Raw genomic sequence first — 19102 nt, 5'->3', positions numbered from 1 at the left:
ATCCCTAGTAATCAGTGCTAAAAATATGCGCTGTTACTGTAATAATGACACTGGCAGGGAAGGGGTTAACTCTGTGGGTGATCAAGGTGTTAAATGTGAGCCTAGGGGAGTGATTCTAACTGTGGGGGGGGGGGGGGGGGTGTAGCTTGTGAAATGATCATAGAGACCTGTAATCCTATATAGAAGGATCACAGGAGCTCTCTCAGTGGGAAGCGATCGCGGGTGTCAGGCGGCAATCGGAGCCGCCTGCCCCGTGCATCGGAGTCCCTGCTGCCGAGTGGGGGCAGTAGCGCGCCGCTCCCTAGCTGCAGGGGCGTGACCGACGTAGGTCTGCGTCATTTCGCGCAGGAGGGCCATTCTGTCACAGTAAACCTGCGGCGGGCGGTCCAGAAGCGGTTAATGCTGACCAAAAAACAAGTTATGGTAAGGGCTACTGGTTTTCAGTCCTCCAAACTGTGAATGTTAAAACCAATGTCCATTTTAAACTTTCCTATGCTTTTCACATTTACCTTTTTACTTTTAAGTGAGTCAGCAATTGACAAGAAATTTGACATAAGCATCAGACCCGAGCAGCAATTTTACAGCTGGGCACCAGACTGCTGCGTGTGTCTTTTGTCTTTAGTTTTCCATTATTTGGAAGCCTAAACACACTAATTATGCATAGATCTTTGCTTACATATAAGCTGTTGGAATTGTGCATTCATTATAAATTCTGATACTTGGAAAGTAGCCTAAGGGACATGTATTGGAAATATGGCCCTGACTATATCAGATGGAAAAAAACATTTCTGTTAACTAAACAACCACAAATATGAAAAGACAGAATGGAATCCATTTAGAACATGCAGCTTCATAGACTTTGTATAAATGTGTTTTGATGTGATCCACCCAGTACATACTATTTTGATCTTTGGATTTTAGGTTTCTTTCATTTTAAAGTAGGTAATAGTCCAAGTTCCAATTACGTTTTATTTTCTCTTTTGTTCATTGACTGACACAGCTCCTGATTCTTCTTAACCATTGGGCTATACTGCCCCCTACAGGAGTAGGGCACTAGGCAGGAAGAAGCTTGACTATGCCTTTGTGCAGTTCTAGGGGGTGCACACCCACACTCACCTATAGGCATGCTGTTTTTTTCTGCCTAGTCAGAAGTAAGGACCTGGTTCCTTGCTGGGATCTCTGGTCCTTTTTTTAAATGGATTTTTTCCTATCTTTATTTTGTTCCTGTGAGAATCTACTATTAACTGCCGGACTGGGTGAGGGACTAGTCAATCTCGGTTCAGAGGGTCCCCTCAGTCTGATCAGCGAGCGCGCGCAGGCCTCAGCTCCGCGATAGGTCGGCCTAATAGGTTGGCCTGCGAGTTAACATCTCGCGAGGGCACACACAACCTGGCCTCGGCCTAAGTCACAGCATTCCTCCTGACTGACAGCCACCTACATCCCTATGGAGCAGTAGTCTGTCAGGAGCGGTGCCCACCCTGTCCCTAGTATGGTATGTAAGTGGACTCGCCGGTTTCCAGGTTAAATAAAGCTACCTTAATTCCAGTTAAGGAGTCCTTGGCTTTTAAAGATCCAGTTGATAGAAGAACGGAGGCTCTGAGCCACAATATGTTTCACTATGGCTGCTTCGGCTTAGGCAGGTATTTACTATTGCCCTGGTGTCGCAAACTGACCCCTGCCTTTGCGGAGCTGGCAGATCAGTTGATCCAGGGGCTACAGTTTATTTGTGATCTCTTTGGATGTGGCTCCTTTTTGATTTTAGGTTGTCTGTATCAGCAGTAGTCCTTCGGCGTCTTATCGGCTGACAATGCTGGTCTGTGGACCAGACTTCTAAGAACGCCTTATCCGATCTCCCCTTTGTGGGGAATCTCCTTTTGCTTTAAAACTTTAATACATTAATGTATAGGAGTTCCCCATATCTGGAAATTTTAAACCAACACATGGACCCTGGCAAACTCTTTTGAAGCTCCTCAATGTTGAATTCCTTTGATTCTGATGGTTCAAGATAAACCAAATGGGATTAGTATAGACTGTGACATGCCTTGTGCTCCCTAATTGGGAGGCATTTAAATAAGGGTTTCTGCTTTCTTTGTCGCAGAAGGTTTCCTTCCTAGAGGCTATCACTTCTGCCTGCAGAGTCTGAGTTGGTGGCGTTGTCCTGTCGTTCACCTTATTGGATGGTCAACAGGGATAAAGTGGTCCTTCGACCTAATCCGTCCTTTCTTCCTAAGGTGATGTCAGGTTTTCAACTGAATGAAGACATTGTGTTGCCTTCCTTATGCCCTAAGCCTAAACGTTACAAGGAAGTTGCTTTGCACTCTCTGGATCTGGTTCGGGCGATAAGAGTTTATCTGACGGTTACTGAGTCCTTCAGGGAAGTCTGACTTTGTCCTTCCGGATGGTGCTAGCAAGGGTTTGGCTGCGTCCGCTGCGAACATTTCGAGATGGAACATGCAGACCGTTGTTCAGGCTTATTCGATTAAGGGTCAGGTTCCTCCTTTCCCTGTGAAGGCGCATTCTACTAGAGCGGTGAGTGCCTGTTTAGCTTTTCGCCATCAGGTCTCTGTTGTACAAGTTTGTAAGGCAGCGACTTGGTCGTCTGTGCACACCTTTACCAAATTTTATAAGGTGGAATTGTTGGCTTCTTTGGATGCCTTTTTTTTGGCCGCAAGGTTTAGCAGCCTGCTGTTTCATAAGAGAATGTTTGTTTGTACTTCTCTTTGGGGTCGTTATCTGGGTGAGCTCCTGTTTGGTTGATCTCCATGTTGCCCGGTTGGCTACGTTTTAGCCTTTTGGAATTGACGTTACTGTCTGCTTACCATCCCTCATGCCTATACTGCTTTGAGACGTCCCACTCAGCTCATGGAGATGAGGCTGCATCTGTCGACAGACAATAGAGGAAATACGATTTTTGTAAGATCTTACCGTAAAATCTTTTTCTTTGATGTCTGTCGACAGACGCAGCACCCGCCCCTCTGTTTGGGGTTGGACAACAGAGAATTTTTTTTGGTAAGATCTTACAAAAATCATTTTTTTTTTTTTTTTTTTTTTAATTAAAATAACAAATGTGTTCTATTTGTTTGCTCTGTTTAGTAGTATTGCATGGATTGGCCCCAAACCTTGTAGGCTCCACCTCTGCTCTGTGTGCCACCATAGGAAGGTGCTTGCTCCTAAGCTGAGCTGTGTACGCCCAAAACACACCCAGTGCTGCTCAGCTCCCTTCTCAGAGGTTTGACTGCAGCAGGAGCCGATGGCTAAGCTTGTAAGAGCAGGAAGAGAATACTGGCAGCATGGCACAGCGCTGGATCGATACAGGACTTGAGTAAGCGTTTAGGAAAGGAGAGGTCAGCAAACTGTAAGGTAGGTGCGTGTGTTTGTTAGGCTGGCCATACATTTTCTTTCTTGCAACTCCAGGTTGCAGAGAAAAAACACTTGCTTTTCCCCATCAGCACAGTCAATGTTAATGGGGAAATCCCTCACACTGAGTCAGTGTTCTCCCGGCGTGGGAAGCCCTCACCGCTGGAAGAGCGCAGTGATTATTGCTAGTGGCTAGAACAGCCACTAGCAGTAATTGCATGTAAAATCTGGCAGGCTGGTTGTACCAAAGTCGATCGCTAAACGTGGTCACAATTCAGCCTGTCCATACATGGTTCGAATCTTGGCCAGTTCCTACTGAACTGGCTGAGATTCAAGCAGTCTATGGCTGCCGGCTGTAATGCATAGAATGCATTAAGGTAAAAAAAACAATTAACCTTTACAACCAATTTAATGCATAGAAGCCTTTGTTGGAAATTAATGATCGTTATTGCTGAAGTGTTAACGCCATTTTTTTTCTCGTTTTTTTTTTAGTAATTTTGCAGATCATTGCACTGATCATCTACCCTGTAAAGTACACCGAAGACTTGGCATTGTTTGTTGAAAACTACCTGTACAGCTGGACCTACGGCTTTGGTTGGGGCAGCACAATCATTATGTTCGGTTGTGGAATATTCTTCTGTTGCCTCCCCAACTTTGAGGATGAACTTTTGGGCAACGTCAAAACCAAATACTTCTACACATCATCCTAAATTCAAGGACTGAGACTGTTTGTTTTTCCTTCTGCCATATAAAAATAGACTATTCTATTAGACGTCTCCTTAGCTTTTCAGGCACATTTTATTTAGGTTATATTTCTAGTAAAACAAAATGCCATTGTTGCAATTGGATATATTTTTCTACTAATTTTGTATAAATTCGACTGGTGTATAGTGTTGTCCTGAATAGTAGTTTTTTCATGTAGCAACTATATGTATTGGTTGTACACCGAAACTAAGTAAAGTATTTGACCTTTTGTAAACACCATTAGGTAAATTTTGTTTTTAACATTTTTCAATTTAAAATGATTACTATAAACTATTGTTTTTTTTTTTTTTTTTTTTTTCTAATTAGAAACGAATGTAGAAAATTCAAACACAAACGAATACTTTGTTATTTTATGCAGACTATATATTTTATCAGTAGCTGTAACCATTTTTGTTTGCATGGTGCTTGTGTTACTATGTTTGCATTTGGTGTGGAAATAAGGTTAGCATAAATATTTGTTTACTGTGGCGCTTTGCTTTAAAACTTTAATACATTAATGTATAGGAGTTCCCCATATCTGGAAATTTTAAACCAACACATGGACCCTGGCAAACTTTTGAAGCTCCTCAATTTCGAATTCCTTTTGATTCTGATGGTTCAAGATAAACTAAATGTGATTAGTTTAGACTGTGACATGCCTTGTGCCTCCTGATTGGGAGGCATTTAAATAAGGGTCACATAGCAAATCAACAATGCCTACTGCTTATTATTAGATCCCTTTTATTTATTGGGTCATTTGTGTCTGTCTGTCTGAAGCTTTTACTAAAGAATATAATTTACCTCGCAAGCATTCCAGTTGCATGCCATTTTTACCAGCTTTTTGTTATTGACACTGAACATAGCTGTAAGATACAGGTGTATCTGGTGTACCTGAGCAGCTCTCTACAGTGTGCAAAGCAAAGGTGAACATTTTTTACGGTTAGAACTGTTTCTGAAAAGCACTGAATTATGGCCTCAAACCCTCAATTTAGTTTTTTTTTAAACAAACATGCCTATACTTGCCTGCTCTGTGCAATAGTTTTGCACAGAGCAGCCCTGATCCTCTTCTTCTGGGGTACCTCGCTGGTGCTCCAGGCCCCTTCTCTTTATTTGGTGCCCCCACAGAAAGCTGCTTTCCCAGGGGACCCCTGTACATTGACAGAGTGGGACTTGACCCCACTGCGATGTCACAGGATTTGTTTGGCAGCAGGAGCCAATGGCTCCCACTGCTATCAATCTGTCCAGTGAGGAGAGCGACCGCGGCCAGAGCCGCTGCGCTCGTGCACATCCTTGAATCAGAAGGTAAGAAAAAAGGGGGGGGGGGTCTGGGGGAGATGCAGCATAGAATGCATTAGGGTGAAAAACCTTGAGGCTTTATAATTACTTTAATGTAAAGTTAATGACACCCCAAACGTGGGTCACAAACGGTGTATTGGTCTGCACCGGATTGCATGGTTCAGAAGTACCATGAAATCTGGTTGCTGTGGTTTTCGTAAAAAGTGGTGCATGCACTACTTTTTGCTGCTATCTGGTGCGATTTAAGCCCATTCAAATTAGGCTGAAATTGCTCTGCACCTGGATCGCATGTGAGCCGCAAAGGAACACAGTGATTAATGGTGCGATCCAGCCCTTAATCAAGTAGTTTGAAGGTGTATGACCAAGTATACCCTATAAGTATAAGTATTAGTATAAGTAGGCCCTTTCTTTTTTGTTTTGTTTTTGCTTCTTTTTTTCTCAGTAAAGCAATAGTGTAGAACCTGCCTACATTTTGAAAAAAAAATATTTTATTGCATATGAATAATATTGGTTGCCATTGTAAGTATCATGCTTTCCCATGCTGGGAGATCTAACTTGCTTAAAATGTCAGTAGCAATGGGCAGAAAGATCAGCCTTTGCAGACCTTTTTAAATATTTTATTTAACGGTTAGCAACTGTTGGTAATATAAAGTGGAGTAAGTTAGAACGAACAGCACGTTGCACTTGCTAAGGATTATTCAATTAGTAATCTTACTGTATCACTACTGTAAATATTGTAGTAATGTACACATATTTGGCTGTTTTGCAAACCATCAACCATATTCAATAAAAAGCGATGATTCTTAAGGAAAGCAATCCAGTGCATCAAAACAGAATTCATCATGTATTGATCTAACTTTAGTAGAATGAGTTCTAGTTAGTGGAAATGATGGCTTTTTTTTATTGAATAAGGCTTAAGTACATAATATTATACAATATACCAAAATGTTTGTACTTTAAAATGTTATGTGCTTAGTCCCACGTTTTGTTTCAGCTTAACCTTTTTATTAAAAGTAAATTTAAAATATGGATTGTATTGCAGTGGTGTTATAATTGATGTGCATATGATGAGAACATGAGTAAAGATCTAAAGCCATTACTGTGACACGTACATATAAGGCCTCGTGTACATGCTGGCCCAAACGATTTCCTACACTTACATGTGCACCCACTAGGCGCATTGTAAAAACTGTCTGTAGCCTCCCTCAGCTACATTGTGCATTGTGTTCTGGGTGTGAGACTAGACCTTCCTGTCTCACACCCAGAATAAAGTTCTGGGCTGAGCAGCACTTAGCTGTTCATAGGCAGCTTTGTATTCTATCAATGATTACAAGGCTTCCTCTGATTGATTGGCTAAAAGTACTTCAAAATTTTGTTTGCTTTTAATATTTGATTTTGGAATAAATTAACTTTCCTGAACTTAAACCACATACACTGTCAAAAATGTGTTCATTTTTTGTTACTGTGACCCCACTAACGATTAGAAAGTAGAACCAGCATTCCTAAAATGATAAATGTCTAAATTCAAGTATATGGTCAGCTTTACACCATAGCAGTAAGTGAAATCCATAAAAATTGATGGCTCTAGCTGTACAAAGCACTTTACACCGTAACATACTATAGGAAACATAGGAGCTGGCATTTCAGTTGGTAGGAATGTCAGATTTGCTTCGATGCCTTGCATTATCTAAGGCAAGATTCACACTTTTACCAGTGCATGTAAGGTTAATGCGCCCATATAGTTTCCCTTTTCCTTTCACATAACTGTGGTGCATAGATTTAGACAGCCAAAAAGGAAAGAATGACCTTTCTTTTTGAAAAATATGCGTTTTGTTGCATCAAAACAGACCCGTGTCGATAGGCCCTTAAGGTCAGTAAATCCCTAACCAGGTTCACTGCTCCATTCTAGGATACTATTTCTTGATTTCCTGCAAGCTTCCCACTAGCCAGTAAGCTTCACTTGCCCCCTCCACCATTTTTTAGTGACTACCATAAAAAAAACACCCTGGATATACTTGCAGGGGGTGCGAATGTGATTAGATCCAAATATAACAGTTACTCCTCCTCTCCTAACAGCAGTATGTTCACATAATATTGTGATTAAAATAAAGCAGATTTCTCTTTTGTTCATTGACAAACCACTCCAGATTCTTAACTATAGGGTTATGCTGCCCGCTACAGGAGTAGGACTAGGCGGACAACAAAAAAGCTTGGCTACCCCCTGTGGGCTGTCCTCAGTTAGCATAATCCCCCTCTCTGCTTAGAGATACTCCAGTTTTTGTCTGCTTAGTTCATAAGTAGGAGCTAGTCTCCTGGCCGGGCCCTAGGTCCTGGCATTTTTGTCATTTTTCTTGCTGTTTGTTTTTGGATCCCGTTTTTTTTTCTTGATCTTCTAGCAACTGCCTGGCTGAGCAACGGAATGGGGTATTGCAATTCCAGTGGTCCCCCTCTGCCCGGCCAGGGAGTGTGTACGGACTGTAGCTCTGCGCTCGAACAGCCGCGACTTAGCCCCACTGGATGAGAGCTGGCCCGCGAGTTAAACGTCTCGCAAGGTCACATGCGACCGGGTCTTGGCCTGAGTTGCAGCATTCCTTCTGCCCAACAGCTCCCCTACTTCAGTAACGAGGAGGTTTGTCTTGGGAGTGGTACCCACATGCTTCGCTGGATCGGTAAGTAAGGGCCCACTCCTCTCCTTCCCTGGTTACAGTGTGGGGCGCGGGTACTTTCTGAGGTGGTTGGTCCCTCCGGGGTTCTCTTCTCCTCAACCACCCCCCACACACACACACCTCCCCCCCCCCCCCCTCTTTTTGCTGCCATGGTTCTGTGGAGTATCCACCTTTCACAGTGGTCATGGCTCTTGCATTGGCAGCCCCCCTCAGGGGGGGTCCATTTGCGGCCTCCTTGGGAGGGTGCTTGCGGGGTCCTGTCAGTGTCCCCCACTTTGCGTGCGTCAGTCCGTGCCCCCTGTGGGGGGCTTGAGTCGCTGACCCCACCGTGCGGGGTAGGAACAAGAAAAAGGGGGCTACAAGCTTAGTGCCTAATGGGTCATAAGACCACGCCTACCGCAGTAAAACTGCGGCAGGCGGTCCAGAACTGGTTACAAAGGACGCATTCCCTAGCAATGATAGATAAAAAGAAATAGAAACTTCCCCATGGGAATTTGATGGCAGTGATAAGGTGAAGTATCAAAAAAAGTATAAAGTTTGAGTATACAATGCACATAAAAAGGTGATCAACATCACAATAAAATAGAGCAATGCATGAACATACAATATGTGAATAGCGTGCTAAATGCCATCCACATATAGAAGAACCTTACTGGTTTGCAATCAAACAAAACCTAACAGGTGGTAGGGTTCACAGCAGTTCCCAAAATGTTTCAGAATGTATTATTCCTTCTTCATAGGGGAATGGAAAGCAAGCATATTAATTCAATCTATAAATATAAACATATTATATTTTTGTGGTTATACTTTTCATACTATCTTTAGAGGCATATTTATTAGAGAACATGGAAGGTCAAATACTCACAAGGTACAACACTGCTCACTAGTATGGTGTCTGCAACTGGATACAAACAAATCTCCTCGCATATGAAACCTCCCAGAAACCAGTGAAAGACTGGAACAGTTGAAAAATGGGACTAAAAGGTAGCGTCAAAATGCACATCATAGCCCACATGGGGGAACTCACAAGGATCAAAAAACGCAGGGGCCCATTCTGGTGTAACAAAAAGATGTATCAAATATTACAAAAAAAAAAGTAATAAATGCAAAAGAAGTTTAATGCTGGGGGGGGGGGGGGGGGAAGTGCCTAAATAAATTGGCAAACAGTCCCCCATTAGTCATAAATGGAATAGGTGAATAAAGGAGGAGTACTTACAAGAGTCAGCTGGCCACATGGAAGAGAGTGTACTGGTTCACAGGTAGACAGCCTAGTCTGACCAGTGACCCAAGTCCGCTATATATTTGGGCCAATAAAAAGGTAAAAAGTAAACCCTGGAGAAGAGTATCACCTAAACAGGAAAAAGAGGGTGCCGAGGAGCCAGAAAGGTCCTAGGATTGACAAATCCCCCCCTCCAGTGGATCGCTGACCGAAACCTGGTCCGTGCGCAGCAAATCCCCCGGTCCCTGTGGCACCCGCGCATGCACTGCACAGTCGCGATGGATGCCACAGAACCGCTGACACGCATGTGAAAGGCCGTCACAGAATCAGACGGGAAAAGGTGCGCATGCGTGAGCCGAAGAAACCGGCCGAGCAGGCGAATCCAGCGGCCTAGGAAGTAGACCCCAAGCGGCTGAGGGCGCGAAGGGCCTACCTGTACCGGGGAGTTCCAAAAGGGGGGGGCAGGACGGCGGAAGAGGATGATAAAAAAAAAAAAAAAAACCATGCGAGGAGATGAGTGATACACAGATATAGACTGCAGAAAAAACACAGCAAAATAATCAGTGTACAAAGACAAATGATGAACCGTAATCAAAATGAATAGTAAAAAAATTATTTCTATTGAAAAAGATGTGTTTGGGAAAAAAACCCACAAAAAATCATATATTTTTGTAGGCATATATGTTCGAGAACATTGAAGGACAAATGCTTTTTTTTTTTTTCCCAAATAGAATCATTATTTTACTATTCTTTTTTTATTACTGTTCATCAGTTGTCTTTGTCGTTTGTATTTGTCCTCAGACGCTTGGGGCCTACTTCCTAGGCCGCTGAATTTGCCTGCTCGGCCGGCTTCTTTAGTTCGCGCATGCGCACCTTTTCCCCTGTCATCGCATTCTTTGACGGCTTTTCACTTCCATGTCTGCGGTCCTGTGGCGTCTGTTGCCACTGGATCATCTGGGGCTGACTCTGGATTCAGCTCTGGCAAGAGTGTTCCTTTCTCTGCAGAAGTTGCGTGTTGGGCCTGATGGTGTCCACCTTCGGGGCCGTTCCGTTTACACAGTTCTACACAAGACTCCTTCAAAAGGAGATTCTAGTAAATGGGACGAGTATCCCAAGTCGCTCGACTATGTGATTTGTCTTGTTGCCTGACACAGAGTTCTCTGGTCTGGTGGCTGTGCTGTCCGACCTTGATACAGGACAAGTCCTTTCTTCCCTTGTACTGGACATTGGTCATGACATATGCCAGTCTGTCTGGGTGGGGAGGGGTCTTGGGGCTGTACTCGGCCCAGGGCTAATGGACATTGCAAGAGTCCAGATTGCTCATCAATGTCTTGGGACTTAAAGCGATCAGGTTGCCTGGATCGGAGCAGCTCTAGAGGCTCCTGGTTCAGGTTCAGTCGGACAACGCCTTGCCCGTGGCTTATGTGAATCACTAGGGCGGCGCAAAGTGTGTTTGGCGGTCCCGTGTGGAAGGTGAGGGAGGGTCTGGCTGAGGCTCTCAGCAGATAGCTGAGAGGCTGAGCCAAGGACTGATCCAGGTTTCTTGGTGGATCCTGACTGTACGGTTGGAATCTTTCCAGAGCTTGGATTGGCTGACATCCGCCAACAGGGGCCTCCAGCCCGCTGTTGGCTGCAAACGGGTCACAACGGTACAGAACTAACTGCGCACCTGTGATCCATAGAAGTATAAAAAAAGTAATATTGCAATTTAATGTTATTAAAAAATTACTTTTCCTTTTCAATCTGCTGCGCTGTTATTTTCTGTAAAATGCAATGTGATATGGCAACCTGGAGGCATGCTCTACACCAGGATTTCTCAACAAGGGTTACTCCAGAGGTTGCTGGGGGTTCCTTGAGCAATGAGCAATTTCTGCTTCTCAGATGATAAGTTCCCACTGACACCATTGATCTTTTTACCTATCTGTAGGGGTAATTCTTCCCAATAACTACAAGTGTAAGGAGAATTCTTCCCAGTGACCATCACACTATTGTATCATGAGTTGCAGATATAGCATTTTTAGTAGGGGTTCCCTGAAACCGGAAATGTATGTCAAGGGTTTCTCTGTGTTGAAAAGGCTGAGAAAGATTGCTCTACACAGATGTTGTACAGACCATAACCCAGAAATGTTAACCTCCTCCCATCCGCGCTACAGCCGAAGTACGGCTGCAGCGCGGACTCACATTTTCGGGAGGCCGTCTTTAAACGGCCTCCCAGACACAGGCTCCCCGCGAGCGTGCATCGGGGAAAATCTGTGTCGGCCGTGTCCCTTGGACACAGCCGATCACAGATCGTGGTGAATGGCCAATCACAGTGGCCATTCACCACGTGATCGGACCGTCCAATGAGAGATGATCTCATATGTAAATATATGAGATCATCTCTCATCGCCAGCGCTCCTTCCTCACACGGAGACTGCAGTGTGAGGAAGGAGAGAGCAGATCAGCAGTCGGGGACAAAGAAAAAAAGTAATCAGGGCACTGATCACCAGTGCCCTGATTACACAAGGTACACCAAACACACTAACTGCCCACCATCAGTGCCCATAGTGCTGCCAGTCAGTGCCCATCAGTGCCTGCTCATCTAGGCACTGATGAGCACTGACTGGCAGCACTATGGGCACTGAGTGTGGGCACTGATGGTGCTGCTCATCAGTGCCACCCGCCAGTGCCGCCTCTCAGTGCCCATCAGTGCGGCATATTAGTACCTCCTCATCAGTGCCCATAAGTGCAGCCTATCAATGCCCATCAGTGCGGCCTCATCAGCGCACATCAGTCTTTTTTCTTTTTTTTTGTAAAAAATAAAAAACCCAGAGATGATTAAATAACATCAAAAGAAAGCTCTATTTGTGTAAAAAAAATTATAAAAATTTCATATGGGTACAGTGTAGCATGACCGCGCAATTGTCATTCAAAATGTGAGAGCACTGAAAGCTAAAAATTGGTCTGGATGGGAAGGGGGTATAAGTGCACAGAAGGCAAGTGGTTAATTCCTGCCGGACCCTTGACTGACATTTTTGACACTTTTGGGGGTACCAGTGACATTACTGTAAAAATGACAGTGGCAGGGAAGGGGTTAATATATGCCTGGTGCTTGCTGACGTGTGTGGGGGGAGGTGACTGAGTGACACAGGGACAGATCGCAGGTTTAGCTATGCTGAACCCTGCAATCTGACCCTGCCTGTCACTTAGGAGATCCGCCCGCTTTGTTTACACAAGCGGGCGGATTTCCACACTGGATCCCCGATGATCGGGGAAGAGCGGCGGTATTAACCCCATGCCCGACTCCCGCTGTAACTGAATACAGCGGGAGCGAGCCTCCGGTGGCGTGCGCCACCGAGAGAGGCGATTGTCTGGTGACGTAGGTCTACGTCGCCAGACGATAACGAACCACTTTGCCGCAGTACAGTCAACGTGACTGGTCGGCAAGTGGTTAATCACCCAGAGGGGAATGTTTTTTTTTTTTTTTTTTTAACAAAAGAGGAGTTACTCTTTAAGTCAAGGGTCTATATGCTGAGGCCCAAGGACTAGATGTGGCCCTTTGCTAGCCTTGATCTGGCCCTTGGGGCACTAGTCCTCCCACTGATATGAGATACCATTTCTCCCACTGACACCAACATTGGAGCACTATTTCTTCCACCGATACCAATTATGGGATACTATTCCTCCTAATAATAGGGGCACTATTCCTTCTCCTATTGGACTACCAACTCTGAGGCCATGTTTTTTCTCATTGACACCAGGCCCGGGACATTTTCTGCCTCCGCTGGGCACAATCCGGCCCTTCTAAAGTCTGAAGGACAATAAACTGCCCCTTTGAAAAGTTTGGAGACCCCTGCTTTAGGTCAACAGGCACTGTAAAGAATTATATTTGTAGCTTTTACTTTATGTGCATCAAAATCACATAATCAATCCTAATATGACATGCTAAATTAAAACCACCCTTAAGACTCTCAATGATTAATAAACAGTAATTAAGCATACTTCTCTGTCGGAAGCTTCTAAATCACAATGTCAGCATTGTTTGAGGAGATGTTCATTGTAAGTTAATACAGCAGGTTGGAATGGTTTAAACAATTGTTTTTAATTTAAACTTTCTTAATTCTGTGCAGCTAACACTGTAATAAACCCACATATGACTTCAAATCCTGTAGTCCAAGTTTTTCATATTGTCTTGTCTCCTTTGTTGTAAAAAGCTTGTTGTTTACAGAACTCAGTAGCTCAATTAGGTAGGTTTACACTAGCGCCTGTCACTGCTGCACCTCAGTTGTAATGCTTTTCAGAGACATTTAACAAGTGGTAACCCTATCAATAGAACCACCACACTGCAACCATGTACGCTGCACATGGATATGGAGCAGCCCCATTCATTTGAATAGGTTGTGTTTGGTGGGCAATATTGCCCATTGAACGTGACGAGTTTAATTCTTGCTGCAAAGCATTGTGGCCAAAGCATGTTTGAAACCCTGTCTGCTGCCCTTGCAGCTTAAGGAAGAGCGGTAAAATTGCAGCACAACTGTGTGTTTTTACCACCCCCAATCGCAAGAGTGAACTAAACCCAGGACCCTGCATTCACTATATCTGGTCTCCCACAGAACATGGAAATGCAATTATTTTAGAAATATAAACTACCAAATACTTTTTCTCATCAGCAGTTAGAGCAGTCTTGTCATTTCTATTAGTGTCTGGTTAAAGCTTGTAGAAGGAGTTTTTATTCTCCCAGATAGTCCTATGAGGCTGCAGTACCCCTGGCCCTGGTGCTGATCACATGCCCTCTCCCAAGAAAAAAAAAAAAAAAAAACTCTAGCAATACACACCAAACTGAGCATGTGCAGCTTGCCCTGACGCCTCTGTTCTATCAGCAGATAGATTGGGGACTGTGGAAGAAGGGGAGGTTAAGCAAAGACAGGATCAAACAGGTCTGTGATTCATTCATCAGTTTCAATCAGTAAAACAAGCCAAAAGGTAAATATAAAAAGTGTGATTCTAATTCGCCTATCACTGATATCAGCCAACATGACATGTAATGAACTGGTGCAGATAATATAATATAGCTTGTCAGGCTTCAATGTGCTACAGAAAAATGGCAACCAATTGCACTCAGGACACCAACTAGCTCTGACCAAACTGATCCAGGTAGTGTAAGATGGTTTCAGCTCTGCTCTCCACCCGCAGGAGAGGCCCCTCAGATGCATTTCGCCCTCTAGTGGGCTTGATCACCTTAACAATTCGGCCCACTAGTAGGCGAAATGCATCTGGGGGACCTCTCCTGCTGGTAGAGAGTAGAGCTGAGGCCACCTTACACTACCTGGTTCAGTTTGGGTCACAGTGAGTTGGCACCCTGAGTGCAATGGGGACAGCTTTAAAGTTGGTGAACAGCCAAAGCTCGTTTGGCTGTACATCTTCTACGGATCACAACAGTGCAGTTTGTTCTGCACTCCTGTGACCCATTTTCTGCAGAGAGCGGTCTGAAGTCTGCTCTCTGCTGATGTCACAGAAGTCAGTCCAGGACCGAAAAGAGCCTGAGCGAACCACTCCACCTCCTCCACAGCCCAGCTTCCAGTAAACAAGGAGGGGACAGAGCAGAGAGCTGTGACTGACAGCAGCTCTCTGCTAACGGAGCTGTCAGAAACGAGCGATCTGCAGTATTTGATCTCTCATTTCTCAGTGTAGAAGTGTGGGGGGGAGGGGGGGGGTGTCAGATGCAGCATTGGATCAATGCTGCATCCACTCAGGTAAGTATAAATTTAAAAAAAGGAAACCCATACATCTCTTTTAATGAACAAGGCTAGTCCCAAATGTGCTGGAGACAAAGAGCACAGCTTGGGGTTTTACTGCAGGAATTAAAGCACTACAGAGGTTTCACAAGTGTAAAATTGGCCAGCAGTTGGACAGTTTTAATTAGGGATAGTAGGCTCAACTGGTGTATGCCTAACTTTCACTTTGTCAATGGGAATAGAGGGAGTGAATGTAAGTAATATAATGTGAGGTGATTTAGGTTCACCCTGTTCTTGGAATTCCTTTTTTTTTTCTTTTAAACAATGCATTGGCATGGTGCAAACGAAAGGCAGCTTCATTGACACATGGTCACTAACAAATTATTGCTCCACTTTGTGCACCCCAAACTTAAGAGAGGACCTAATCCTATCAATATAAAGTAACAATAAAATAAAACAAAACACAAAAGATATAAAAGTGTTTGCTATGGATGGAACAGTAGCTAAATGTGATTGCTCACCTCAAATCAACCACACAATAATTTGAAAGACAAAAAAGCCCCAAACAATAAGAAATAAAATAGACAACTAAGGGGCTGATTTCCAAAGAGCTAGCTATCAAAATTAAAGTACAGTTTTCTACACTGCCCAGCCCAAAAAAATGTTGCCACCCAAAAAAAAGGTCACACACTCTAATATTTTGTTGGCTTTGATTACAGCACGCATTCGCTGTGGTATTGTTTTGATAAGACAGTATGGATGGAAGGGGGGATTGGGGTCTTTTTAATCAGAGATTATAATGGCACCTGCCCCCATATGCAAACAATGGAAAGAATTCCAGCAAGGGCATAGACCTGTCCCTATAAAAGGGTCAAGACTACGTCCCTACAAGAGGAAAAGGGGGTTTAAATGTGCCTCTACAAACAGTCAAAGTATGCACATGTTCATGTAACATAACAACGGTACACAATTGTTTTTTTTATAAAAAATTCATAAATCTTTATTAATACATAGTATTTTGTTTTTACTATGTATTAATAAAGATTTATGAATTTTTTATAAAAAAAACAATTGTGTACCGTTGTTATGTTACATGAACATGTGCATACTTTGACTGTTTGTAGAGGCACATTTAAACCCCCTTTTCCTCTTGTAGGGACGTAGTCTTGACCCTTTTATAGGGACAGGTCTATGCCCTTGCTGGAATTCTTTCCATTGTTTTGATAAGCTTCTGCAATGTCACCAGATTTATTTCCGTCCAGTGTTGCATTAATTTTTCACCAAATGATGGGAGAGTCAGACCACTGCGTAAAGCCTTCACCAGCACATCCCAAAGATTCTCAATGGGGTTAAGTTCTGGACTCTGTTAGGGCCAATATCCATGTGTGAAAATTATATCTCATGCTCCCTGAATCACACTTTCACAATTTGAGATCGATGAATCCTGGCATTGTCATCTTGGAATATGCCCGCGTCATCAGGGAAGAAAAAATCCACTGATGGAATAACCTGGTCATTCAGTATATTCAGGTAGTCAGCTGACCTCATTCTTTGGGCACATGCAGTAACTATCCAATAGGATAGGTACTGCATGCTTAGTTTAGTTAGTTGCTTAGTTCATTCCGGGTGGCAACTTTTTTTTTGACCAGGCAGTGTATCTCTTCCTATGCAGTTTGTCAGTATCCTATGCTCTTCCTGCTTCTATTTCAATGACACTATGGCTGCTTTGTGCCCTCCTTTTATAGAGATTTTCCTAGAACCTCATCGCTACTTTTTCTATGACAGCTTTAACTGCTTTAACCCTAGTCCAAAACTTTAAAGTGATTGTAAAGTCTCGTTTTGTTTTTTTATAAATAACAAACATGTTAATCTTACTAGTGATCGACCGATATCAGTTTTTTGTTGCAGATACCGATATTTTGGCCATTGCATATCGGTATGGGCCGATATTTTGAAAATTTAAAGTTTTGCTAAATAAACACAATTTTCAACACAAATCTGTTACTGAACATGTTAATGTTTGTTTATTAACATTTTTAACACTGCAGTCAGCGCAAATTAAACTGCTAGAAAAAAAGCTAGACAACAAACAGCTAGACAGTGGATTGGAGGAGTCAGTGGACTACTGCTGCAGTAGTGCACTCACTGCAATAATTTTAAATCACTAACTGCAGTCAGTGCAAAACTGCTAGAAAAAAAGCTAGACAGTGGGGAGTCAGTGGACTACTGCTGCAGTAGTACACTCACTCCCTGCAATAATTTTAAATCACGTAGTGCAGTAACTGCACTACTGCAGTGACTGCTGTAGTGATTTAATATTTTTGCAGCAGTGAGTGAGTGGCCCACTACTGCAGCAGTAATCCACTGCCTAGCTTTTTTTTTCTAGCAGTTTTGCACTGACTGCAGCGCAGCGCAGTCAGTGCAAAACTGCTAGAAAAAAAAGCTAGACAGTGGAATGAATTGTAGTGGAGTGGACACTGGTACTATACTACTACACTTCCAATACTAAGAGTTGAGTAGAACAATATTATAGTGCAGAAAGCATAACATTTCAGCATGTTTACCAGTTAAACGGCTTCTTTTTTTTTCATAAATTGCTGCCACTTCACTTAAAACACGCTCACTTGGTACAGAGGAAGGAGGAGCAGAAAGGTATCTTCTAGCATGAGAAGCAAGTCTTTTGTAGCGTGCCTCATTTTCTTTCCACCACTGAAGAGGATCACCACTTCTTCTGTCAATTACTTGTTCCTTTAAATAGAGATGAAGTTCATCATCCAGGCTCATTATTGCAGATTCAGAAGAATCCTACGCATGAGGCCCCAGTAAAACACTGAACATGGTATCTATTTGACCATGATGAAGTTTCTCTTCTGTCCGGTGTGTTTTTGGACATTTTTCACTTTTTGAAGCATCCTGCTCTTTAACATTAGAAACCTGCTCTTCTTGACTTTTCTTTTCGGGCAGGAACCTCCTGCACCTTCTGTTGAATATCTTCTGTTAGCCATTGTTTTGCCTTGGCCAATACATCATCAGAAGAGAAAGGATGGTTCTTGTGTCGAGGATCCAAAAGACATGCAAGCACAACATATTCTCTTCATGTTTCTCAAAACGTTTGGCGAGGTTGTCCCTCATGGCCTGCCTACATGTTTTAGTGCCTTGTGTGTTGGGTCCTTCATTCTGTTGAAGAAGCATCTTCAGCACTCTCACACATGGGATGACAGATGACACAGATGAGTCGTAATGACTCACCTCTAGTGTCACTTCCTCTATGGTAGGGAGGGTCTCAATGACATTGGCTACAATGTCTCACTGATCAGCAGTAGGACAAGAATATCCTCCATATTCACCTGAATATATGGTAAGAGCTCGCTTCTGCTCCAGCATTCTTTGCAGCATGTGAAGTGCTGAGTTCCATCGTGTTAGCGTTAATCAAGTTGTTTTTGGGTAGGCCAAGTTCTTTCTGAATGAACCTTAGTCGCTGCTTGGCAAGGATTGAATGGTGGAAATTAGTGATCGACCGCTATCGTTTTTTTATTGCTGATACCGATACCGATATTTTGGACATTTGAAAAAAAATGTTTTTTTTTTTTTTCATAGGTGCTCCGGTGGAGAGATCTGGGGGTCTACAAGACCCCAAACCCCTCCTCTGCACTTAAAAGCATTCAAAACGCCAAGTTTGGCTGTTTTGAATACTCACATTTTTTGGAATTTGCCACAGAGTACTCGGAAGTGATGTCATGACATCACTTCAGGGTTTTTTACATGGAGACCCGATCAGAGCCGAATGAGGCTTTATTTGGGTCTTCACTTTGGCGGCCGTGCAGATAGGATGCCCGGGTCTCCCGATGGGACGGGAGACCCGGGTGAGCCACGGAAGGTGGCGGGAGGGGGAAAATCCCCTCCCGCTCCTTGTAATGACCGCCGAGCGGCTTCTCAGCTGCATCGGTTGTCATTACAAGACAGCCGACCGTCGGCTATGGATGCTGATATCGGGGTGATGCCTCTAGCTGCAGGCATCACTATGGTACAAGCACTTTCCCGAAATATTGGTAACCTAAGGGGCCGATTCAGATATATTGGGGAAAGTGCAAATCGGCCCCCGATTT

General features: G+C 43.6%; 1 protein-coding gene across 1 annotated transcript in view; it reads left to right on the top strand.

Annotated features, from left to right (window-relative positions):
* The window catches only part of PERP (p53 apoptosis effector related to PMP22), a 30511-nt gene extending 26119 nt beyond the window's left edge, over positions 1-4392 (top strand). Inside the window, exon 3 of the mRNA XM_082249725.1 lies at positions 3850-4392. Coding sequence (XP_082105851.1) covers positions 3850-4067 — 218 coding nt within the window. The 3' untranslated portion in view covers positions 4068-4392. The remainder of the gene's footprint in view (positions 1-3849) is intronic.
* The last annotated feature ends 14710 nt before the right edge of the window (positions 4393-19102 follow it).

This window comes from Pelophylax lessonae (assembly GCF_965119305.1).
Source record: "Pelophylax lessonae genome assembly, chromosome: 3".
NCBI classification, from domain to species: Eukaryota; Metazoa; Chordata; class Amphibia; order Anura; family Ranidae; genus Pelophylax; species Pelophylax lessonae.
Note: the sequence above shows the minus strand (reverse complement) of the source record. Positions and strands in the feature narration are given on the sequence as shown.